General features: G+C 32.9%; 1 protein-coding gene across 1 annotated transcript in view; it reads left to right on the top strand.

The window, feature by feature from the left end:
* The window catches only part of PCDH15 (protocadherin related 15), a 1,316,677-nt gene that overhangs the window by 934,370 nt on the left and 355,417 nt on the right, over positions 1–26,890 (top strand). Inside the window, exons 9-10 of the mRNA XM_088791982.1 lie at positions 6,358–6,477; positions 17,172–17,282. Coding sequence (XP_088648108.1) covers positions 6,358–6,477; positions 17,172–17,282 — 231 coding nt within the window. The remainder of the gene's footprint in view (positions 1–6,357; positions 6,478–17,171; positions 17,283–26,890) is intronic.

Below are 26,890 nucleotides of genomic sequence, written 5' to 3'. Positions count from 1 at the left end.
CCCAACAGTCAACCTGGTGAGTTAATACCAATCAGAAAAGATATACAAGCCGTAGGAGGTAGCAACAAATGTGGAGTGGGTATATTTATAGTATAAGGTAGGAGAAAATCCCAAATGTAAGCAGGACTAAAAAAAAAAAAATCTCAAACACAATGACAATTAGGAAAGATCTGAGGCGTTTGTTACTGAAAGATGAGAAAGCAGCAATGCAAAACTCCAAGGGACCTGAAGAATCAAGGAGACATGTCATTACCAAAATGTAACAATCCTGCAGTAATAAAACTCAAAAACACGAAAATTGGTGATTTACCTGATAAATAATTCAAAATAACTCTTTCAAGGAAACTAAGTGAGCTCCAGGAAACACAGAAATATAATGCAATAAAACTAGGAAAAGAATATATGAACAAAATGAGAAATTTAACAAAGAAATAGAAATCGTTAAATAGAAACAAACTACTGGGGGTGGCTGGTTAGGTTAGTTGATTAGAGCATGGTGCTGATAACACCACGGTTGGTGGTTCGATCCCTTCATGAGCTACTGAAGAAACAAATTCTGGAGCTGAATAATTCAAGGAATAAAATGAAAACTTCAATAGAAAGCATTATAGCAGAATAGATCAGCCATATTAAATAAGGTGTCTTTAAAGAGAAACACACATAAAACAGGTTACCTATTGATCGGTTGGTTAAAATGTAACCAGAGGCTTGCAGAAACCTAACCCTGTTTTCCTCCTAGCAATGCAATAATGTGGTTCAGTATTCATTAATTTAGTGTTTGTGGTGACTTTATAGAACATAACTAGCACAGATAGTGTGAATCAACTGGATTTATGTGAAACTGTGAATACAATGCTTTTGTGGGGAAATACTCCAAGTAAGAGTAGAAAGGATAAATGTTCTCTTTTTGGAGAATCCTTCATAATTTTTAGGTTGGCTTAAGCAACTATGGCTCACAAGATCCCGGGACAGTTAAGTGAGACCTCCTCACCGTTTAAGTTCACGGTCTAATTTCCTTCATATATCTTCTTGAAATATTGAAATGTCTTTCTTTGATTTTCTTTAACTTTTACATTTGCATTTATCCGTGCATTTGCTGTGTTTCCCAATAGATGTGCAAAATTATTTGTGAAAAAAAAAATCCATGAACTAAATAAGTAAGTGATACCCTCAGGTAGCTACCCAAGCTGCTAATCATTCCCTGCATAGAATGCTCTTCAGAAGACCAAATTTATAATTTTAAGATTTGTTAAAATGTTAAAGGGCACAGAATATGGCCATCTTCATGGCACATGTTCACTGAAAACTGTGAACAATAAGGTATAGGGCAACATATTATAATACACTATCAGATTGTCATGTTAAAATTTTCAACTCCTATGTAATATTCAAAAATTCACAAAAACACAAATGTACCATGTCTCCTGTAATGAGAATCAGTAATAATGGTGTGTGTTTATTATGTTTATTATATATGTAATATGTATATACATAGATATGTACATATTTCTGTTGCACATATATGCATATATGTATGAAATTAATAAAATAGGATTCTGAAATCTATTGTTTTTTAGAACCATTTTGTATATTCCAACTGTATTTTGCTTGTATGCATCTAAGATAGGCTACCCATTAGAGCCCTATCAGTCTTGCCAGACTTCATATTAGCACAAAATGCCTTATCTTCTTTTTTTTCTTAGCTCTTTCTACTACATTAGTTTCAAATATTCTGAACCTTAACCCATATCTGAATAGGTCCACCATCTGATGGGTAGATCATGGATATAATGTAACATTTTATTGTTGCATTTTACATGCAGATGTCTGTGTGTACATGTTTGCTCATCCTAGTAGTGAAATGAATTGGGACAATTTGTGCCAAATTGTTTGGCCTAAATGTACAACTATCAAAGGGAGCAAAACTCACTAGTCTATATAAATGCTGAACTGATAACTTGGCATGCTACCTGAGTCTTTTGTTGTCAACAATAAAATAACCACATTTCCAAAATTGGGTGGAAAGTCTTTAATCTAATTTTTATGGCAATGGTGAACAGAGACAGCACCATGAATGAAATAGGATGCTGCAATCTACTGTTTTACTAATACTTTCAATTTAATTCTCAAGGACCTAAATTCTCCTTTAAAAAAGAGTTTAAAATTCTCTTTAGCAATTATTTTTAACCTTTATATGATACCATTATAGGAATGACGAGCTTTATTTTCGATTTAACAGCTTGGCGATTGTTTCTCTTTTATTTTCCATTCAAAGACATGAACTGATAGAATTTATTGTAAAATTATTTCTACCAGTAATTTCAAGAAATAAGTATATATAGGCACATAAGTTGTATTGGGGACAATTATGTATGTCACCCCTAAATATGTTCAAATCCTAAAATGACAATAATTTAATTACTTTTTTTTCTCATTTATGTTACCTGATGTATCCTTAAATTGGAAACATAAACAAATGCATAGTAAGTCCTTTTACATGTAGTCTAATTACAATGTTTGTTGTACTTTGTCACCATATATATTTTTAAAGGCAACCTAAGAAATATAATGTAGAGTTCATTTTAAATGACTAAATATTAAAAATTATACCTATTTATACACATGATTTTTAAATGGTAAAAGAGACCTGTCAGTGATAAAAAAGCAAAACATTAATTGAGGGGGCAGCCGGTTAGCTCAGTTGGTTGGAGCTCGGTGCTCTTAACAAGGTTGCCGGTTCGATCCCCACATGGGCAACTGTGAGCTGTGCTCTCCACAACTAGATTGAAATAACTACTTGACTTGGAACTGATGGGTCCTGGAAAAACACCCTTAAAAATAAATTAAAAAGTTAAAAAAATTATATTAAAAAAATCGATGATGATATACGAAGAGCACCATAACACTTTTTTTGTTTGTTTGTTTTTTTTGTTTGTTTGTTTTTTTGGGGTTTTTTTTTGCCTTTTATGAGTATCAAAAACATTTGGACACCTGGAGAAAAATATAGGTATTTTTTCATAGTTAGGGTTTTTGAATTTGCAAGTATGTCTTTAGATTTGCACGTATTGCATTGTAAGAAGTAAAATCCTTCAAACCATCCATTCCAATAAAATACTGTTATATATTATTTATTTCTAGAAACTTATTCTTGTATATGACTGTGAAAATTTGCAAAGGTTGAGACTTAGAGAATATAATGTTCTATTTTTTCTCCTTGATAGTCCTTTTCTTATTACAATTGCCATTCTATTACTTATACCAAATCATCAAAGTGGTTTTATTTACATCTTGTCTTCTGAGACTCAAGTTCCTGAGTAGTTCTTTTTTATTCTACTTATAAAGAGAATATTTCAAACTTTTAGACAAATTAAGTTTCTATTATTAAACCAGCATGAATACACTGTCAATCTGCCTTTACATAATAATAAAAATATCTAAAAGAAAATAATGCTGTTGTATAGTAAAAATGTAGTTGAATGTTAGACAAACTGTCATAGTATCAGTTGAAAGGGTGAAATATTTTATTCTGTTTGTTTTTTTTTAAATAATTTTGATATGCAATCACAGATTTAAGTCTCAAAGATTCATAATGTATAGGTGACATACTGCTTATTTTGTTGAAACCTTTCCTTTAACTGAAAAAGTTATTAAAAGGGGAAAAAATGGTTTTAGTAATAGTGAGTTGATATAAAAAAAAATAAATCAATGTTATAACAAATAGTCCTTTTAGAGACATATTGAAAGGGCTGGCAGAACTGATAAAATAGGGAAAGTTGTTTGCAGTACCCTTTACAATCTTTTGTTGTAAAACTCTTGTTTTCCTGGCTTCCAGCCCACTCACTTATTGATCTCAGTATCTTCAATATTCTGGTAGTAGGTATATGATCTGACCTCTCCCTGGATCTCCTATTCCTTCCACACAACACCAAATGTTATTGCCCTTGCCTATAGTACTTCAAGATCTTGCTCTATAATGAATCTAGTCCAGTAGTATATACTGCCTCAGTGAGTATAGAAGAGATGGGCGCACTATTTTCAAAATTTTCAGACAACCTATTGTTCAAGGACTTTTTTTTCCCTTTTTATTTGTTTTGATTTTTTCAGTTGAACCCCATGGCACACTTTTTTTTTTTTAGCAACAAAGATTTTGATGAAATATTTTAAGTTTGTTTTATTAGCTATCTGGGAATAAATCATTGACATTCAATTTTAAAATTTCATAATTTAAAAATCAAGTCATAGCTACATAAGAATTTTGAGAACTTTATAAGGGAGAACAATGTCTTTTGGAACAGAGATTGTATTAAAACTATATAAACCTTGGCATGGAAGCCTTTACTCAACTAACATTTGCACTGAACCCATCCACTAAAGGTCTCTCAGTTCTGTATGTGCTATTTAAGCCATCTCCTCTCACTTCATTCTCATTTCTCTTTGACCACCAGAAAGTCAAAGTTTGCCTTTTAAAGCTGCCTGCAGCGAGGGTTATAAATACCCGCTGAATGAAATAGGATGCTGAAATCTACTACTGTTATACTTTGTACTTTAGGTATATTTCTGTCTTTTCTTTTTAAATTGTATTAAATTTATTGGGGTGACATTGGTTAACAGAATTACGTAGGTTTCAAGTGTTTAATTCTATAATACGTCATCTATATATTGCGTTGTGTGTTCACCACACAAAGTCAAATTTCTTTCTGTCACCATATATTTGACCCTCTTTACCCTTTTCTATCTCCTCCTAATCCCTCCACCCTTCTCAGTTGGTAATCACTATACTGTTGTCTGTGTCTATGAGTTTCTGTTCATTTGTTTGTCTTGCTTGTTCATTTGTTGTTTTCAGCTCTATATTCCTCATGAGTGAAAGCATATGGTCCTTGACTTTTTCTGTCTGACTGAAAGAAGTTGGTATATTTCTTTAATCGTAATTGCTTTTTTTTTTTTTTTTTCTAAATCAGAGGTTGCAAACTACTGCAGTTGCTGTGCCAATGGATATATTTTGTTGGCCCATTCAATTCATAGTTTAATTCTCTAAAATTTGTTGCAAACCTTAGAAAAAAGAGACTTCTTATAAAATTAGAATATTACACAACATAGTAACTTTGGCTCCGCATTTCATTATGGCAAGAATTTGCTGCGGTTGAGTAGCAGCTGCCACTTTAGAGAGGGCACATGCTCCCCAGTTGCTACCATTCGCATCAGGTTTGTTTCACTTCTTTATTTTACATTACCTGATGGATCTCTGTAGACATTTGTGTTTGTAGCTGCTGAAAATAAAAGTAAATGAGACAACTCCTCTTTATTTCTAGTATAGTTCTCCATGAAGGGATCCCATTTAAAAACTATCAAAACATGCTTCAGAACAAAATTGAAAAATCTCTGCACTGTGGAGGCACAGAGCTTATATCTATTGACAAAATATCATTTATTCATTTTGACAATGCAATGCTTAAGGACGTAAAGTATAAAATGTAAGCATAACAAAAAGGGCACCATGTTCTTATATGGGGTCGGGAAATGTTATATCAGAGATGATTTAGGGTAAGGTAATACCTAATTAAGTTGAAATGTAAGTAATTAGTAGGATTCCACTTAAAGCATCAGGACTGGAGACTAATATAGGAATACATTGTGCAAAGAGCTACAGGTAAGAAAAAATAACCGTGATTGTCTGGTGGAGATCAATAAGAAATAAAGCTAAATACCAAATCATGGTCTTAGAGGCCACATTAAGTTTTATTGTTGTTTGATTCTAAATGGAAATATATGACCATGTTGCCAACTCCTGTCACATGATGGCTTTCTACTTAACCAATATTGCAAGCACTAAAGAAACCCTCAGCTTTCTCTCTCCTCTGATAGATACGGTATCCATTTTCTTCAATTATCTTCCTTAATTTTGCCAATTGCATGCAATTACTAGCCTGGATTTCATCAATCTGTCTGCATTTTTCTTTTTATTTTAAAATAAAGTAACTCACTTCCTCATGCAATTTAAATTCTAGCTTGTAGATATCTTAATGCCTCATGTTTTTTTAAGGAGGAACAAAAAAAATGCATTTTCTCCATAGGGACTAAGATGCCAGTGGTCATAAATTGGTAGAAATGTGCTTCACTCTGAATCAGGGCCTTCTATTTCTTTAACCCAAAGCAAGGACCATGATGTTGGAAATTTCAGACTTTATAAGAACTCCTGTGTAAGGTTTGCAAATTTTCTTTTGAAAATTTGGTCTGTGGTTGTGGGCAGGCAGCTGCCTACTCTATTCTTTTGTGTAATAAAGGACTGGTTTTGGGGCTGTAACAATTCTGGTCTGCCACTGATTAAATGAAAATTAACAGTTTTTCTTTTCTTTCTAGCTCACTCCAGTTGGCACCACGATATTTACAGGATTTGCAGGAGACAATGGAGCTACAGACATAGATGATGGCCCAAATGGACAGATAGAATATGCTATTCAATATAATCCAGAAGATCCGGTATGTAAATACCTACTTGCAATGTGACTTCACTATGAGGAATAGAATTCATGCCTACTTCAGCTGATACTTATTGTATTAGTCCATTACTCAGTCCCTGAACCACATTAGTAATCATAATATAATTACACATTACCTCAAAATTGCATTCTTTTAAATATGTATGCTATACTTCTTAAAGCTAATTTTTGATGGAATTTGTAGATAAGTTTATAAGATGTATTTTAAATATAATATACAATTTTTACTAAATTTTCATTATGTTTGTGGACTTCTAAACATTCTAAGTAATTCACTGGACATGATATAACCAATGTGATGTATATGCTTTACGGAACCCACAGATTAACAGAGATATTCACTAAGCATTGTTCTAATTTAATGAGGCAAAATGATATGACAGACATCTTGAGAGCACTTAAGTGAAGGTATCTTTACAGAGAGAATCCATCTGTAGCCGTCATGGAAACTTAGTGTAAACCTCAGTACCAGTTTCTTCATTTGTAAGATTTATTACAAAGACCTGATGCCCCTGTTCAAACTTTACTAATTCTGCTTATGTTAACAGAGACATAATATTCTCCTACTAATTTATTAATTTCAAAACAAAATGTATGTACTACAGACATATTTAATGTGAAAATGTGGCCACCTCTGGTTTTTGCAATCACAATTATAATTTTTTTCAAAGTAATCTCACACTGTATGGTAAAAAGTGTAGATTAATTTCTTCTACTTAAAAATCTGTGCTCTTTCTGTCTTCTTTTTTTTCTTTCTTTGTTTTTCTCTTTTCTTTTTTTTTTTTTTATCTGATGGGGTACATTGTTCATTAACAGAAATCACAAATTAGTGACATAGATTTCATTCAACTCCCAGACATTTTGTTTGGCCACAAATTATTTTAAATATTTTTTGGAGCGAATATCCAAAAATCATGAAATTTCACATTCAAATCTTGGTTTCTCTTCTCTCCTCTCTGAAGAAACAGAAATTTGATATCACTGGTTCTAATTTCCAATAAGACAAGTGTCAGCTAGAGTTGAAATGTAGCTTCCAAGTAGGAATGAATTTCTACCACTCAGATAATACATGTATATCCACTTATACACCCAGTTGCTTTTTTCATTTACAAAATCTGCTTTATCATTATGGAAATTTGCAAAAGTTATTCCTCCCATACAGTAATAGGAAGTATTTTCAATTAATTCACTCCATCACTTTAAACACTAGCATACAGTGTTTCAGACTAGGAAAATTTGAGTCATGTTTCCCCAATATGTAACGTGTCATTTTTCTCTGGCTGTTTTCACGATTTTCTTTTAATATTGAATGTTTGGCAATTTAACTGTGGCAGGCCAAGGTGTAGTTTTCTTTGTGATTATCTTTCTTGTGAGCAGGTAGCTGAACTTCTTTAATTTCTGAATTTGTCTTTTGACACTTAAAGACTCTTTCTTCTCTGAGTCTTATTACAGGCATGTTAGGCATTTAATTATCATTCCACAGGTATAGGCTCTGTTCAGATATTTTCAACATATTTTACTTTAATCACTTGTCTGCAACTGTATATTTTCTATTGATATGTGTTCAAGGCTACCCTGTGCTCTGCTATTTTCATTCTGTTGCTAAACCTATCCAATGTTTTATTTTGTTGTTGTCTTGTTTTGTTTTGTTTTATTTAATTTCAGATAGTATAATCTTTAGGACTAAATTTTCCATATTTTTAGAGTTTGTGTTTCTTTGCTGACATTTTCTATCTTTTCACTTATAGTGAGAATATTACTTTTATATCTCTTATTGCAGGCGGAGTTGTGAATAGCTGATTCAAAATCCATTTCTGCTGTTCTAACATTGGCCTTCCTTGATTTTCTTTCCTCTTGAAAAGAGATCATATTTATGGTTCATTATACAAGAAGTTATTTTGGACTCGATTCTGGGTGTTCTAAATGGTGTTCTAAATGTTATATTGTGGAAAGACTCTTGTTCTTTTGTATTACTCCAAGGATAGATAGATAGATAGATGATAGATAGATAGATAGATAGATAGATAGATAGATAGATAGATAGATATTTTTTTTTTTTTTTAAGCATTGAACTTGGTTGGACTCAGATGGAAAACTCTTTTGGAAGCAGCTCAAATCTCAATTCAGTATATGTTTTTTCTTAGATGATCTGCTTGTAGTCTGCCCCATGTAGGTGTGGTTTGAAGATCACTACAGATCTGAACATAGTTTATAAGTAGACTTTTGTTTTCATCCTTCTGGCTTTCTCCTTTCTAGTACACCCACATCCCCCACTTTCTTTCAGCTTTCCTTTTCCCAAAATCTATCCCCTGATTCTTCAGGCAAGAAAGACATCAGGCTTTTTAATCAGCATTTTAACTACCCCTTAAAGTGCTAAATTGAACCTTCCCTAAGGCTAACTACCATAAAACCAGAAACACACATCCTCTCTTCTTTCGCGAGTCTAATCTCCTCCAGAATATCCCTACTTTGGTTCTCTCTCCAGGGATGTCAAGTATTTTTTGTTTGTTTATTTTTCATATTTTGTCCAGAGTTTATAGGTGTTATTGATGGAAAGACTGAGTTCAAATTGGAGTTAATCAGCCATGTAGAAGCAGACAATTCCCAGTAAGTTCCTTTCTTCAATATACAGAGGGTGCCCCAAAAATGTATACACATTTTAAGAAAGCAAATAAGTGTATTAAAATTGTAATACTCAACATATACTGATGACAAAAGATGAATGCCAGTCACATTTGACTTCTGCAATTACAAGAGGTACTCAAAGTGGTTGCCATCATTGTAATTTTAATGTAGTCTTTTTCCTTTCTTAAAATGTGTATACATTTTTTGGCACCCTCTGTATGTTTAGAAAACTTTTACTCTTACCTGTTTCTGCTTCTGAACCAACAACAGCAGCAATGATAGAAGCATTTCAAAATTTCAAAAACTAAAACGTAATATATATTCATTTCATGTATGACTATGGATCTGCAGTGATAAACTGTCAGCTAGTTTGCCACTGGTACTAGTTTGTAACCAGGACACTGACATTCCAAATCTGTTTCAGGCTGTTTTCTCTACAAGAAAGGGAACCTTGGAGAAAGTATTGAAAAGGGAGCAGAACCAGAGTTGTCGATTCATCTCACTATATTAAAAAAGAGGAGAATATTTTTTCCAATACAAGAATATATGTGAGGATACCCTCAAAGGTATTCCTAAATATCAGAGAAGTAAAAACAAACAAACATATATATATGTATGTGTATATATATATATACATATATATGTGTATATATATATACATATATATATCTTTATATATATAAATATATATGTGTATATATCTTTATATATATATATTATGCATATATATGCATGTATATATTATATATAGATGTATATATAATCACTTAAAATTACTAAGTTGAAGTCTCAGAAAATGTAGTAATTATCAATTACCATTACTATATGTCACCACTAATCCTTGAGTTAAGTCTTAGGGAATAGCAAAAGGTATCCATTGTCTATTGCTGCATACAAACTAACATAAGCATAGAAGCTTAAAACAACACACACTTATTTTCTCATAGTTTGTGGGCCCTACGGGTCTGGAAACAATTTAGCTCTGCCTAGACTCTCACTAAATTGCAATGTAGATGTTGAACAGATTAGTTCTCCTATGGAAGCTTGAGTAGAGAAGAATTCCCTAGCAAGTAAACTCAGATTGCTGTCAGAATTCATCTCTTTATGGCTGTAAGGCAAAGGGACTTGGTTGTTACTATCTGTTGGCTGGAGGTTGCTCTCAGCTCTTACAGTGCACCCTTAGTTCCTTAGCTGCTTACTTCATCAAACTTGCAGGGAGAGAATCCAGTGCTAGTCTGTTTGCAAGATGGAATCTTATGTAACATAATGCAATCACAAGAGTAGCAGTTTATCACCTATGCCATATGCTATTGGTTAGAAGAAAGTCTGAGGTCCTGCCCAGTCAGGAGCAGGGACTACCAAAAGGTAAACTTGCTTATCAGGAAGTGCAGATAGAGAAGGCATCCTTTAGAATATGTCTGTCATACCTACTATAATATTCAGCATGACTGTCATCATTTTTGAATATCATATCAATAGATTTAATTACAAAAATATGTTTGAGTCTTTTTTTTTAAACATATTTACACAAAAGAGAAGGAAGGTTCTATCCTGGTCTTAACAGAGGGTAAAACAAGATGGTCATTTGAATTATTATGAATGTTTTTACCCTGCCTATATTTTCCTTATGATATGGATGGACAATTATACTAGGAGATGTGGAAAGAGAAAAAGTCAGCATTTTTGCTATCTCAAATCATAAGATTTAAATTATAGTCAAATGTTGCAAACTTTTCACCAAAACAAAGCATTTTTATTTCGTCTAGGAAAAAAAATCAGAATAGTTCAAATTGAGCTTTTATTCTTGCCATTCTTTTTATTGAATTTTATTTACAAAAAGGAAGGAATAAGTCTGGGGATAAAGACCTACTGTACTAATTGACCAAATTTAAGGCAAAAACATTTGTGCTGTTTCCAAAAATTTCTGATTCTTCCTGTCTTTGGAGACATGCCAACAGTGTACTATTTGTTTTTTTTCCTTGACGGAAATTACATTTTCTGTGTAATGAAATGTAAGCTCAAAAAACCAAGTACAATTCACAATTTCCCCTTCCACTGCTGCAGTGATTGGAGAAAAAAAGCATGTTGAGGTGAAACACCAATTAGCCTGAGGCCCTGAGGACAACATCAGCAAAGCCTACTTGCTAAGATGTTAGTGTAGATATGTAGAATGAGTAAGAAATAGAACGTTCTTAGTTTAAGGGTTAAGCCATTAATTTGGGGATTTTGTTCCTGCATCATAACCTACCCTTCCTTGACTGATATATTCAGACAAAAATAATTTAGTAAATGTTTCAATATTAATATCTTCTAGACAGTGAACTAGAGGAATTTGAACTACGATCATCACAGTTATTGTGAAACACAATTTTTTGTGCCTTCATGGTAATGCAAACACCATCCATAATACAAGGAACTAATTAAATTGCTTAAAAATAAACAACAAGAAAAACTTTAAAATGGGTCAGAATTTGTCATCACATGTTCTGCAGAAATTTTCATTTTGGGGAGTTTGTTTTACAAAATCGCAGTTATAATAGGTATCATTCTGATATTTTAAATCCTATTGTTAAGTCAGATTAATAAAACTATTCATATAATAGATGATCTTGTCACTTTTAGAATCTAACTTTTTTAATGCCAGACTGAAGTGATGTTTATTCACCATTTTAAGAGATTTGGCCTAACGTGGTAAGGAGGAAACTGATGACATATCCCTTATAGCAGTCTCTAGTGGACAAAGGAAGCAGCACAGCGTCTCTATTAACTACCACCGCCACTTAGAAAACCACTGAGGATGTTGAAGCAGTATGTGTGGAGAGCTTCTTTCTTGGAAATACAAGAACGTTGTTTCAGTGTGTGGTGACATCTTTTGTCATTTCCTCCGAAGTAGATTGCCCTTCTTTTGTAATATGCTGGACTCCTTATAGCTTTGAGAAAATTGAGAAAAAATGAGCCATAATTTATTTTGTGATGTGTAAGTATGTAATGCAATTGAATTTCCCGAGTCAGGAAGTTAAAACCACAGTTTAAATACAAAACGTTTTTTAACAAATCATCCTCATGAAACAGTTGTGTATATAAGTCAAAGTCCCAATTAAAATAGTCTGGGCTAAGCAAAAATGGTATTACTTACTTTTAAATAGGTTACTAAGAACCTGTCCTCATACTTTAATAATGTTTTAACAGGTTGCATTATATCATGGCAATCTAATGATTTGATAAAGTCATATTATTATTATTATTATACAAACATTCTTGTTTAGGTCGTTGTCTGTAGTCCTTCTTTGTGTAAAACTTTGAACCCAGATCTTTTTCTCAACAACTAAAATTTTCACTTTACAACATACGTGCCTCTGAAGCCAACCAGAAACTTCTAAACACAATTTCCTAGGGAATTGGTTAGAACAAGGTACAATTAACTGCATTGCAATCTTTAATGTATTCTTAAATAGGCATATATACATGCATATATATATGTGTATATATATGTATGTATATATGTATGTATATATATATGTACACATATATATATGTATATATATATATATATATTTGTTTGTATGTATGTAGAGTTAAGTTTGTATGAAACAGAGAAACAATGATCAGAGTGTTGATATTCTACTAGGAGCAAATTAATGTACTGCTCAAATCCCAGTCACTTGAGTAGACAGGGCCTCATAATCTTGCTTAATCCTCTATTTTCCCTTCAAGTAATTAGATTAGGGAAGTTATTAAAACAAGGGCAACCAACCTATACATGGGTCAGCAGCTAATGGTGTGGTGGCCTGATTTAATCAGTGACAAGCTTAGGACTGAATATAGACTGATTAGGACAAAGAGTTAGTGCTGTTGCCTGGAACTAAGAGGTAAAGTCATAGTAACATTCAGGGTGAACAAATGGGGCAGCCTGAAAAGCCTGGGGAAAGAGAGAGAGAGAGAGAGGGAGAGGGAGAGGGAGAGAGAGAGAGAGAGAGAGAGAGAGAGAGAGAGAGAGAGAGAGAGATTCCAAGAAACAATTATAAGAAATATTTTGCAGCCTGTGAGAGAGAGAGAAAATTTCCTTGTTAACTAAATTTCCACCAACCCGTACCAACACAGTTATAGGTCCAGTGAGGCATATTTGTACCTTGGCTCTGTTCTTAGATCACTAGCACCTGACATCAAGTTAGTTGGTTAACCTAATACATCTAGCTCTAAAATAAATAAGTAAATAAACAAATAAATGAATGAATGAATGAATGAATATTTTACAAGTATATTTAGAAGCTTATTGTTGTGTTGAGGTTATAAGCAAATTCAAAAACTCTTAATATGCTTAACTTCGTCCTCTCCATTTCGTAATCCAGTGTTTCACAAAGTATATCCTGCGTTAGAATCATCTGAGAGTTTTATTAGGAATTGTAGTCTTCTGATAATTTTTTTGAATTTTTGGAAGATGCTGGGAATTTGTAATCTAAATGATACATTTATATGATCCTTATATACTCTAAATTTTGAGAATCATCATCACATTCCGTTATGGCCTTATCATATAATATTAAACAACAACAAAACTTTATTTTTTGCTATTTTTTTCCTCCTTAGGTTAAGCTCCAGAAATATTATTAGAGCAGGACGTTTACCTCAAGTTGATCAAATCCAATATTATACTTATTAGAAGAAAAATAAAGAATACCTTTAAGATATTTCCACATGTGCTTCTAAATCTTCTTATGATTATTATTCCACTGTTATTGAGCTAGAAGGGACACTTGATAAATACTTACTTAATTTAAAAATATTAGTTACTTTTAATACAAAGGCATTCTATATTTAATAATACCTAAACAATACTGATTATAAAGAAGATATTCTCAATATGTTTCTTGCAACACTAGTGTTTTATGAAACACCTAGCAAAATGAAAATCTCAAATATCTATAAAAGATAGACTTAGCTAATAAGTTCAACTATAAAGGGCTCTAAGAACAATACAATTCCTAATTATTGTACTGTTTATAACAATTCTACAAATGTCCATTGAAAATTGTCAACTAAAACAAGATCACAAACATCCATTAAGTTGCTTTGCTAGAGACATAAAGATAAGTATCTCCAAACCATAGACTGAGATTCTTGAGAAATCTGTGAGGGGAAAAGGAAAATACATAAATAGCAAGGGTTTAGAAAAAATAATGTAATAGCAGATGAAAATTTTAATTCTAAGTTGGACAATGAAGGATTCACTGAGTAGGACTTGCAAGATTTACTAAGAGAAATGAGGGATAGTATGTTTAGGCAGGAGATAATAAAAATAAATGTCAGGTATGAAGAGTCATGGTGTATGTAGACAAGACAGGACTACAAGATGACATATAAATAAGAGATAATAATGTACCAAAGTGCTCATAGATGCAAATAATAGAAAACCAAATTGAAAATGGCTTAGCGGACAAGGTCATTTATTATCTCTCATAGTAGTTTGATCAGAGTTGAGGAATTTGTTCAGCAACTCAGAGACAACAAGATCTAGGCTCTTTCCATTTCTTTGCTCTGTTATCCTCAGCATATTATTTGCTTATAGATTAACACTATCAATAGTCCCCAAATGACTGTTGAAGCTCCAGATTTTATATCCTTACAGCAGCATCTATAAGCAGCATCTATAAGAAAATGGAACATTGTTTCTCTCTCTCTCTCTCTCTCTCTTTCTCTCTTTCTTCTCTCTCTCTCCTATTAAGAAAAATTATTCATGTTACCTATAATTAGATCTCATGTACATTTCCAAAACAATCACTGCTAAAAGAATAGAATTACCATGATTAGGTTAGATTAGTCAATAGTTATCCGGTTAGGGGCGTAGTCTCCCCTAAAGCACAGATACACCAGTTATTTGAACTCACTTAGAGTTCTGAGTCCAGGGATGAAGTGTCTGATTGGTAAGCAATTCAAAGTATCTTCCATATATATGCGAGAAATTTACGTATGTCTCTATAGTTGAGTCTCTAAATATTTAACAACCCTATAACACATTGAATTGTGTTTTACAGTGTAAATGTTGATTACTAACTAAATTTTCCTTATAATTATCTTAGATATTTATCTTAAACCATTTTAGACTCCCCTGGCATAATCAAGAGTCCCACTCAAAGACATAAACTATGTTCCAATGGGCAAAACTTTAGGGAAAATGTCAATTGCTTGTTTTTAACTCTAAATGTTCTTCATGGTATGTTTTCTATATTTAAAATTACTTTTTAAATGACTGTATCCAAGAAGATCTGCAAAGCCAATTACATTAACATTGATTTATATATATATATATATATATATATATATATACACACACACATATATATACATATATATACATATATATACACGTATGTATACATATATACATATATATACACATATATATACACATATATATGTATATATACACATATATACATATATACACATATATATGTATATATACATATATATACATATATATACATATATACACATATATATACACGTATATATACATATATGCATATATACATATACACACATATATACATATATATATATATACACGTATATATGTATATATATACACATATATACATATATACACATATATACATATATATATACGTATATATGTATATATACACATATATACATAAATATATATATATATATATATATATATATATATATATATATCTGTGTGTACTCTGTGTGTGTGCATGTGTATCAGAAAGAGAGGGTATCAGGAAGAGAGGGAGAGAAAGAGGAAGAGGGAGAGATCACAACTCTTCATGATATTCAAGGTTAATTTGCCCACATGTTCCTGAATGAGCTTGAGATGGGAAATTTGTGTTAGCCTTGAGTTAGCTTTTCTCTTATTAAGTCTTAGTTCCTAAGTGACTCCCCTTGTGTTGGCTGAGGGTGTACACACACACACACACACACACACACAGAGGCACACACAGTTCCCTATTTTCTTTCTTTTTCCTTCCTTCCTTCCTTCCTTCCTTCCTTCCTTCCTTCCTTCCTTCCTTCCTTCCTTCCTTTCTTCTTTCTTCCCTTCTCCTTCTTCTTTTCTCCTCCTTCTGCTCCTCTTTCGTCCTCCTCCCCTCCACTTCCTCCCCCATCTCCTTCTCCTCCTCCTGTAACAACCTAATATAGATCCAAGCTAAGTATTTTTTCTGGTGCCTTCAACCGCATGCACAATCAGAACTAATAAAACAACCAACTGAACAAAATGTTCCAGTTCTAGAGTAAAAATTATTTGTTGTGGTGTTGAGAGTATTTTATCAGTCTTCAAAATGGCTCTAAGATACAAGAGTGATATAAGATATTTTTAAGGCTAAGAGACTGATCTTATAAATTATATTCTCTTGAAGTGTGAATACACTCTCTTACACTGAGGGCTGCTTATACAGAGTAATACTGCTGGAAGGCACAGTACAGGTTGCCATATGGCTTGCATGTTACCGGGAAGACACTCAGTTACTGAGAGGGTTGGAGATTAATGAGCAGCAGTTCTGAAGCTTGAAACAAAAATGATAATAATAACCTATAACTTAAATTATTTTTCACAAAAATACAGTGTTTCAAGTTAATAGTTGTATTTAATTCTTGAAAATGCTAAGAAAACAGAATGGGCACCAGTGTTGAAAAGGAGTATTATGTAGAAATTACAAATTGGAATGTTCAGATCCTTTGGAGATAAAACAAATTGTGAAAAGATAATATAACAGGGAAGATTTTCAGATACCTGTACTTTAATTTAGAAGTATCCCACGGCTGTTGATGGGTAACCTGATAATATACAAAAAACTATCACAGGAAACAAGTTTCCTAGTTATCACTATTAAGGGACTCCAATGAACCACTGATCAAAATGAAAGTTCTTAGAAGAATGTTAAATCTGAAGCATATACTCACATTCTATTTTCAGATGATCAGCATGCTATCTGTAACTTTCAAGGGGACAAAACTACTATATTGAATTGTCTAATTCACCTTACATTCAAATGATCTCAAATCTGTATCTTTACCTATTTGCAGACATCCAACGACACCTTTGAAATACCCCTCATGTTGACTGGAGACGTAGTGTTAAGGAAGAGGCTCAACTATGAAGATAAGACTCAATACTTTGTCATCATCCAAGCTAATGTGAGTATTTAATTTATCTTACTTTCCTCCCGTGAACTTAGGAAGTAAAGCACTCAACCAAAATGTATATAAGTGTTCTTAGAGAACTCAGTGTGTTTTGCAGCCACAAAAGGGTAGTCCTGCCCTCATCGCAGTGTATGTATTTTATTCTTCTACATAGAGACTGGAATAAAGTGGGAGGGTTGTTTCCACACACTGTAAACTTCACTCTCTGAATCAGTAGTACCCACTCTTCAATAATTTACTGTTAGCTCATACTGAAGTATTTCTCAAAGCATGATCCACAAAACAACTGCAGCAGAATCATTTTGGGCACATAACAAAAATGCAGATTCCTGAACTCAACTTCAGACCCTCTGAATAAAAATTTCACAGGGTAGATGTCGAATACCTGCATTTTTTTTTATTATCTACACAGGGGATTCCAAAGTACACTAAATGTATAGAACTGCTGAATCGGTAATCTTTACCCTGATGGCTGTACTTACTGAACAGTTGTTCATTAAATATTAGCTGCTGTGACCATAACCATGATATGTCGACCATAGTAACAGAAAACCTGAAAAACAGTTGCTTATGGGTACATAACCTTGACATTTATTATTATTATTATTGTTATATATTTAAATAAAATCTCTAGATTGATATAGCTCAAGTGATGGTTTGACAGTTCAAATATATCAGCAAGGACTTGGATTCCTTGTATCCTTAAACTCTGCCCTTCCTTTGAAATTTGGTTATGTTTCCAATGCCTTATCTGCCATGTACTAGTGAATACCATAGTCATAAGCAACACAAAGGTATTTCAAGTTCAAGCATAAGCAGGTGGAAAGGGTGGTAAAGCTTGAACTCTTTTTATGTTTGTTTATTCTGTCTCCAATTATCTGAGAGGAAACTTTCCCTGTGTCCTTTCCTACCCAACTTCCACTTACAGAATTAGATTGCGTAAGTCATCATAACAGAAAGGAAAGTTGAGGAAGTTTGTGTGTGGTAAAGGGGCATGAGATAATCTCTGGATGACAGCAAGTGTGGCTCCTCTCCTGGAGTTGGGCAATGGATGACCTGAAAAAAAAAAAAAATGTTGGTAAGGGGAAGAAGGGGACAAACATTTTTAGGAAAAACAAACAAACAAACAAACAAAAATAACAGGACAAGACACAGATAGCTTCTAACATTGAAAAGTCCCATAACTAGTGGCAGGGCCATGTTCTGTAAAGGTAGTTAGGCTCTGAAGCCAGGTTGTGTCTTTAATGACTCCTATGCATTGTAATCTTATTCATGTAGCAGAATAGAAAGACAGCAGGGAATGTGTCCAAAGGAAAGTATCCTCCATTAGCTGTTCTGAACAAGTTTATAATGGACCACCCTTATCTCCAGTTTCCCTTTGTGCCATTTCTGTTATGCTTGGTCAACCACAGTCTGAAAATATTAAATGGAAAATTCCAAAAATAAACAATTCAATAAGCAATTCATAAGGTTTAAATTGCCTGCCTTTCTGAGTAGTGTGATGAAATCTTGTGCTGACATGCTCCTTCCTGCACAGGAAGTGAATCATCCCTTTGTCCAGTGTAACCATAGTGTCTATTCTACCTGCCTATTTGTTACCGTGTTTCCCCCAAAATAAGACCTAGCCGGACAATCAGCTCTAATGTGTCTTTTAGAGGAAAAGTTAATATAAGACCCAGTCTTATTTTACTATAATATAAAACCAGGTCTTATAATATAATAATATAATGTAATATAATATAATATAATGCCAGGTCTTATATTCATTTTTGCTCCAAAAGACACGTTAGAGCTGATTGTTCGGCTAGGTCTTATTTTCGGGGAAACAGGGTAGTCATTTAGTAGCCTAATTGTTGCAGCATTGAAGTGCTATGTACAAGTAAACCTTTTTTATGTAATAATGGCCCCAAAGTCATCCATATAACTTTTATTACAGTATATTGTTAAAATTATTCTATTTGATCATTAGTTACTATTGGTGATCTCTTTCTGTGCTTAATTTATAAATTAAACTTTATCATTTATATGTATACAGCGGGAATAAAACATAGTATATATAGAGTTTGGATTATCCATGGTTTTAGGCATACACTGGGATTCTTGGAATGTATCCCACAGATAAGGGGTGTAAAGTAACAAAATTCAACCAAGTAAATTTGAAGATTTAATTAGTTTTATTAAGCAATGCATAAATCTGGCAGCATCCATCCAACAAGTAGGTTGCTAGAAGGGATTGTATAAAATGGAAGGATTTTATAGGAAGAAGGGTGGAGTAGAGGACCTATTAACAATAGAAAATAAATAATTTTAGGTTAGGATATACCCATTTTTGAGGGGGAAGAGAAAGCCTAGGGTTTTATCATGAAAATCGCCTCTTCCTCCTTTGGGGAATGAAGGTGTCATGTGCTAGATTACCTTACCACCAGTGCTGGACCAGAAAATTCCAAACTGGTTGGTTAAGGTTACATTCCTGGCGAAGATCAAAATTGCAGTTAGGTCAAGTATTAAATCCAGGTTTGGTATCATGGCTTTTAGAACAAGTGACAGCATTTGGTGTCTGTGGTTTTCTTTTTAACAGAGGGAATTGTTATATATGCAACAAGGTGTCACTAAATGTTTTCTTTTTTTTTTTTTTTTTTACCTTCTCAGAGATGTTTCACCAGAAAGGGAATATATATGTGTATATGTGTGTGTGTGGGTAGATATTGATGGAAATCTAATTTTTGAAGCCAAATTTCTTGACTTTCATTCTAAATTCATAAGGTTTCTGTTTTGTTTTATTTTCAGTTCAGTGTGGGCTGTCTTGGTGTCCAGTGAAAGAGACTAGAGAAAACTGGATATAGGAAAAAGTAAAATCTGTGAAATAGGGACTCTTAGAACTCCTCAAAAACACTGAAATATTTTTTTTAAAAAATGTTTGCTATTAAGTGAGAATGCAAACATAAGATACACTTTTCTATGTCTGACTCAGAATCTCTAAAAAATTTCCAAAAAGAAAAGTCAGATTGCTATGGCATGTATCTGAAAGCTAATTTTTATTGTGCTATTTAAAATGAGCTAATTTTTTTTTTTTTTTTAATGAACTGTTTTCTTCTAAGTTTTTTTTTTTTTTTTTCTAATTGGGGAAGGGGAACAGGACTTTATTGGGGAACAGTGTGTACTTCCAGGCCTTTTTTCCAAGTCAAGTTGTTGTCCTTTCAGTCTTAGTTGTGGAGGGCGCAGCTCATCTCCAGGTCCAGTTGCTGTTTTCTAGTTGCAGGGGGCACAGCCCACCATCCCTTGCGGGAGTCCAACCGGCAACCTTGTGGTTGAGAGGACGCACTCCAACCAACTGAGCCATCTGGGAGGCAGCACAGCTCAAGGTGCTGTGTTCAATCTTAGTGTCAGGGGGCGGAGCCCACCATCTCTTGCGGGACTCAAACCGGCAACCTTGTGATTGAGAGCCCACTGGCCCATGTGGGAATCGAACCGGCAGCCTTCGGAGTTAGGAGCATGGAGCTCTAACTGCCTGAGCCACCAGGCTAGCCCCCTAATTTCTTTTTTAAAGAAATTCAAGCTAACAGAATTCTGAACTGTTCTCTAATTTTAAATATTTATAAAGACATCTGGAACAATTTGTATGCAATTCGCTAGACTAACTAGTGTTAGAGTGATCAGTTTTTAGCATGTCAGGGATAAAATTGTGAAACAGAAGGATATACACGAATCATTGAAAGGGATGAATGGAATGGGCAAGAAGTTGAAAGATTTGTATTTATCTGTAAAAATGACTTTTACATAAATTTAAATCACACAGTACAAAATGTGAAAGTTAAGTATAGGAGAGTATATGTTTTGGTGTTCATAAAAGTTTTCAGAATTATAGTCTTTTAAAAGTTGTAGAATATACTGAAATTGGGATGTATAACAAATATTCATCTATGCTTAAGTTATATTTGATTTTGTTTTTTGGCATGGAATTGATAGTTACCCTTATGACTGTCATGAGAGGCAGTGAGTGAAGTATAGTTAAAAGCCTGCACTCTAGAACCACATGGCCTGGATTAAATAATATCCCAGTTCGGCCATTTACTAGTTGTCTGACTTTGGGTATGCTGTGTATGTCGGTTTCCTAACTAGTAAAATGGGGATATTAATGACACATAACATAGAGGGTCCTTATGAGAATTACCAAGTTAGCAAACAAAAATATACTTAGACTAAAGCTTAGAATATACTCTGATATCATGACAGTATTGCATGAACTACTTAAGTATCAGTACTTTACTGTTTAAAAATGGATAATTAAAAATGTAATTACCATGAGAAAAGTTTTATACATATATACATATACATATATATATATATATGTATATGTATATATATGTATGTAGTATATGTATGTAGTATATGTTCATGTACTGTTAACCTTAGTAGTTAATGCCATATTTTTTCCAAAATGTTATAATATATCATGTTCCCACAAATTATAAAGAAGAATGTCCATTGTCCCTACATTTTAGATATATAATTTATTAATACTTAAGACAGTGGGTTATTGGAGCTGGAACACTGTCTCATATTTGCTTGAATATCAATGTAGGTATCTCTTCCCAATTCTTTGTTCAGTGAGCTCCCATTTTTGTCTTTGGTGGGAGTATTTACATAACAGAAAGTGATAAATGCTACAAATCAGGGCTTCTTGTCTCAAAGAGCTGGTTGTAAAGACATTTACTGCTTTGTATATATCAATATCTATATAATTTAATATTTATGTTTATGTAGGATAATGATATCAAATATCTAAAATATATTTCTAATTATTCTTTTATATTATTATTTTATTGTTTATTAATAGTATATAAACCAAAGTACAAGGTGAACCATGTGCATCAATAACCTACATATTCTCTTAAAGTTAAAAAAGGAGTTGAAATACAAGCAATCAATTTTAACTTTAAAGTCGATGTTATCTAAGAGGCTAGAGGTCTGATGATAATTACTGAACATTTCTCAGCTTTGGCTTGGCTTTGCTTATAGTACAGATATTTGATTGATTTGCAAAGGGAGTCATTAAAATTTTCAAATTTCATGGGAGATTTGTTTTTTAATCTGTGTGAAAATGTTATGATTCTTAATTAAGTTGGAAGAGTTTTGGTTGACCCACATTAGAAAATGTATCACTTGTTTTCTTGATAATATTCACAACATTATTACCCACAAATACCCAATGAGGGAATGATCAATTGTAGAGAAAAGAAGAAAACAATCTCAGAAAGGAAGTTCAGAGAAGTAATAATCAAGAAGGTTTACATTTGTTGAAATTTCCAATACATTCTGTTACCACAAACTAGTTTTTATGTTTTCCTAAGTCACAAAAGAATAAAACTCATCTCTATAGATTTTCTTCAAATCCAACTCTCTTTTGTACCACTCTTATCCTGAGAAGAAATACTAAGGGCCCTTAAGTACTCAAGAGCCCTTAAATAATTATCAGAAAGGAAAAGTTTACATTTCATTTAGAATCATAGCAAGAATAATTTCTGAATTACCGTGTTTCCCCAAAAATAAGACCTAGCTGGACAATCAGCTCTAATGCATCTTTTGGAACAAAAATTAATATAAGACCGGGTCTTATATTATATTATGCTATATAAGACCCGGTCTTATAGTAAAAATATGAAAAATCTAGAGAAGAGACTTAGCTGTCTTTTATAGCAAGATATTTTATTATAGTTTCTAAAAATATAAAATTAATATTTTATTGTTAACTCTGTCTTTTCTCTTAATGACTATGCATATTCAAAAAAGTGTGTAAACTGTAAGGGAAAAAACCTTTTATCTTATTTCTTCTAGTTTTTTTTTTTTTTTTTTTTTTTTTTTTTTTTTTTTTTGCTGTTTGTTTGTTTGTTTTTGTCTGGTCTAATAATTAAATTGACATAAGACAGAGTAACAGGAGGAAAACAATTTAATTTTATATGTACAGGAACCCCATAAAGAATATGAAACTCAAAGAAATAACTAAAACAGTCATCTTTTATAACTTTAGACAAGGAAACAGTAAATTTGTGAAGAATTGGGGGGGAAAAAGGTGGGGGTGATTTGAGCATTAGATAGTAAATTAGTGAAGAAGTAACAAAGTTTGTTTACAGCCTTCTTGGCCCTAAATTTCCTGTTTCTGGCAATAAAGATGCCTTCTACATCTCCAGGTATAGGTAAAGTACTTTTCATCTGGGAGATATAATTTAATGCTTTCAGAACAAAGGAGAGTCAGAGTGTCCTTCTTGCATGGCTGTTTCTCAAGAAATATTAATTCAAAATCATCAATATGCCAAAGTGGCATATGTTGGGGTGGCGTCTTCTGTTCTCCTTCAAAACGTTGCAATTATATGGGTTTGGAGATAGAAATCACTTTCTATATTTTTAGATTCAAGCTATGTAAACAACTTTTCAGAAATAAACCCAACCAACCTGTCTACTTCCTACTGATAAATGGAATACGTGCTGATATTACACCCACTGTGTCTAGCTTTGACAGTTTCTTGGGCATATTCTGGAGAGTGACACTGAAATGGGAGGATGGTGGTCAATTATTTAGCAAACATTTATAAAATGCTCAAGTAATGAAGATATGGAAGCATATGGGGAACTAAAATATGATACTATCCTGTCTACTAGTATGCATAACATTTAAGAAAAAATAGGTAAATGTTTCAAACTAAAAAACTTTCTAAAAACAACAATAAAAACAAAACGAATATGCTTCTAAAGTGGTTTAGACCAAGGCAATCTTGTTGCCGCTGTTTACTTTTCTGAATATAGAAATTTAACCAAATCAAGTTGCTAGGATAACTTTTAAATTTTCAATCAGTGATATTCCAACTATCACTGGTGACCAAAAGCAAGACAGAAATCTCTGAGGTCTTCAGTAACTTAGTTAAGTTAAGGTCAAAAGACTCAGGGCAACTCTAATTATGTTGAAATATATATATTTTTCTTTCTCTACTGCAAATACTTGATAAAGTAATGAATGAGTCTTTAATGTATGTGTCTATGAGTGACTTTGGTAGGTACTTCTAGCCATTTTATTAAGTTAAACACTACTTGAATACTGAGTATGTAAATGTTGAAAGTCTCTTTATTCCAGCTCCTATGACATTACCTCAAAAATAAATCAGAATATCTGCATGTCTTGCACTCATTTTAAAGTTGGGTTACATAGAATTTCATAGTATTTGTTAGAGTCCACATCTTTCCTGGCCCCACTCCACACAATCAGCATTTAATTTAATATACTTCTAAATATAGAGGAAGTACTGATTGAATTAGAAACTAACATTTGTCTCTAGTTTGATCAAAGAATAGTGGGCAGTGAAACTATTTTACAGCAAGAAATCCTTTCAATTGAGATGAAGGGATTGAAGTCATACTTATTATCTGACAGTTAGAGCTGTTTTATTGCCTTTACATTATCACACTTGAAATATTTGCAGTTTTCTAACAATGGCTTCATTAAAAAAGTGGATTATGACAATGAGTTAGTTATCTCTGAGCTACTTATAAAAGTATTATAATTTTCTTTGAAGTTCTACTAGTCACATCCTCTTTAAAAAAATAAAAGTTCTTCCTTGCAAAATATTGACGAAAAATTCTACTTATGTAGTAAATGATTCATTCAAAAGCAATGCGTGTCTTTGATATGCCAGACATTGTGTTATAGTAGCATTCTGAAGAGTGGTACATTTTGTTGCCATCATGTGGGGCCAGATCAGAGGCTTTCAATAAAGATGCTAAGGTGTCAGGGACCAGGTCAGTATCACTTCTCTGTGAGGCATTAACCGAACGCTCCAGTTAGGTTGAATCCCCCACTGTTGAATATTCCTTATGGCTTTCTTCATTCTATATTGAAGATGTGTCTATGCTTTTAAATTCTTGCATGTTGGTTTTTATTCTGGATTCTATATATCACCTATAATTTCTTGCACAGCTGTATTCACAACTGTTATGGATGCTAATTAAAGATTTCATGTAATTGAAAGTTTAATGTTAGTAAATGTATAAATGATATGTGAAATAATAGTGCACGTAGAGAAAACAAATTAAACAAACTTGGATAACTTTAAAGAGATATATTTTCCTTGTCAGTCATATTTCCTAAATGAATAAAATATTTCATTTTTAAAATGTTTACAATGTATTATTTTAGAAAGGGAAGAAAAAGAAATGAGGAAGGAAAATGAGAGAGAAGAAGGAAGGAATTTTTTGATAGTTTTTAATGTGTTTTGTATTTTCATGTAGCAATTAATGAAAATGTAAACTTAATGAAATCACATAAATATGTATGTAAATAATTATGTTTTACTTATACTACTCTTGATTTCTAATGTCATTTCTTTTATCCAGAATAGCCTTTAGCAGTAGTATTTTACTAGAGAGAGCAAAACAGTTGGTTTGTTTCTTTGTTTCTTTCCTTCTCTCAGTTGCCAGGAAATTCACTTTAGACGTATTTTTTAAGACGGATTTGGTTTGAACTGGGAGAAGATAATCATGGATTACCAAGACAACAGCAACAAAATTCAAACAGCAGATAGAAGAGAAGCTCTGAAAACCAAATAAAAGTTAACCTTTTGTAAAAGCAATTTACATTTATAAGGGGAAATCTCCATTTGCAAGGGTGTCTGCTTCTCTATATCTGGAATAGAAGGATGACAAAATCTGTAGAAGCACATCAGTGGAGAAAGCTGGGACTTAAATTTAAATAACAACCATACCCTCATTTACTGGGTTTTGCCTGAAAACCTGGCTCTCCCTCTACCAATATCGTTTTCTTTTGTCTTTAGCTGGAGAAGGTATTTCAGGTGGTGGCTTGGGTCATTTCAAGGAGGTACCCTGTTTTCCTGGGTATCTCCCAGGTATACAGAAGGTGTACATGTTATTAAATTTCTAGTTTTTTTTTGTTTGTTTTGTTTTGTTTTTTCCTACTGTGAGTCTGCCTTTTAATATTGGGGAGTCTCAGCCAAGATAGGTAGATAGGTAGAGGAACAATTATCTGTCCTTCCCCCGGCCACAGGTTCCCTGGTCTTATTTTTTTTGTTTTCCATTTAAAAATTCACATTTTATAGATCAACACTTTATATGTGATATCTTTTCCTAGTATGAGATAAAAGCCAACATTATGTATGTCGGTAAATATACACCCTCTGTTATGCACTTGTATCCAGTTTATGGGATAGTGGCAATGACCCAAAGAGCAGAAGATAGTGAGAGATTTGTTGCTGACAGACTGAATGGAAAACAGGATTAGAAAATACTCCACTTAATCTATTACAGTGACTTGGTGATGGCACATAAGGTATAAGGCTGAGCGGCATGAAAGTGTAGAGACATTTCTTCTGGGATATTAAAATAGTTTTGCCACATCCAAGATCACATAAAATGTTACTTATTTGATATTTTTTTCTTAAATTTAGATTGAGTCAGTCTTTTAACAAAATGTGTCCTAAGCAATTATAATAGAAAAACATGTGAGACATACAAAAACATTTCTCTAATAATAAGAGTACAACAGATCTGGTGGGTGTTCGACTCTTCCCTTCCCTTTATTTCCCCCTTCATTTTAAACA

This window comes from Rhinolophus sinicus, chromosome 15 (assembly GCF_057876585.1).
Source record: "Rhinolophus sinicus isolate RSI-liver-muscle chromosome 15, RSI-T2T, whole genome shotgun sequence".
Lineage (NCBI taxonomy): Eukaryota > Metazoa > Chordata > Mammalia > Chiroptera > Rhinolophidae > Rhinolophus > Rhinolophus sinicus.
The sequence above is the reverse complement of the archived record's forward strand: the minus strand, read 5'-3'. Positions and strand labels throughout refer to the sequence as shown.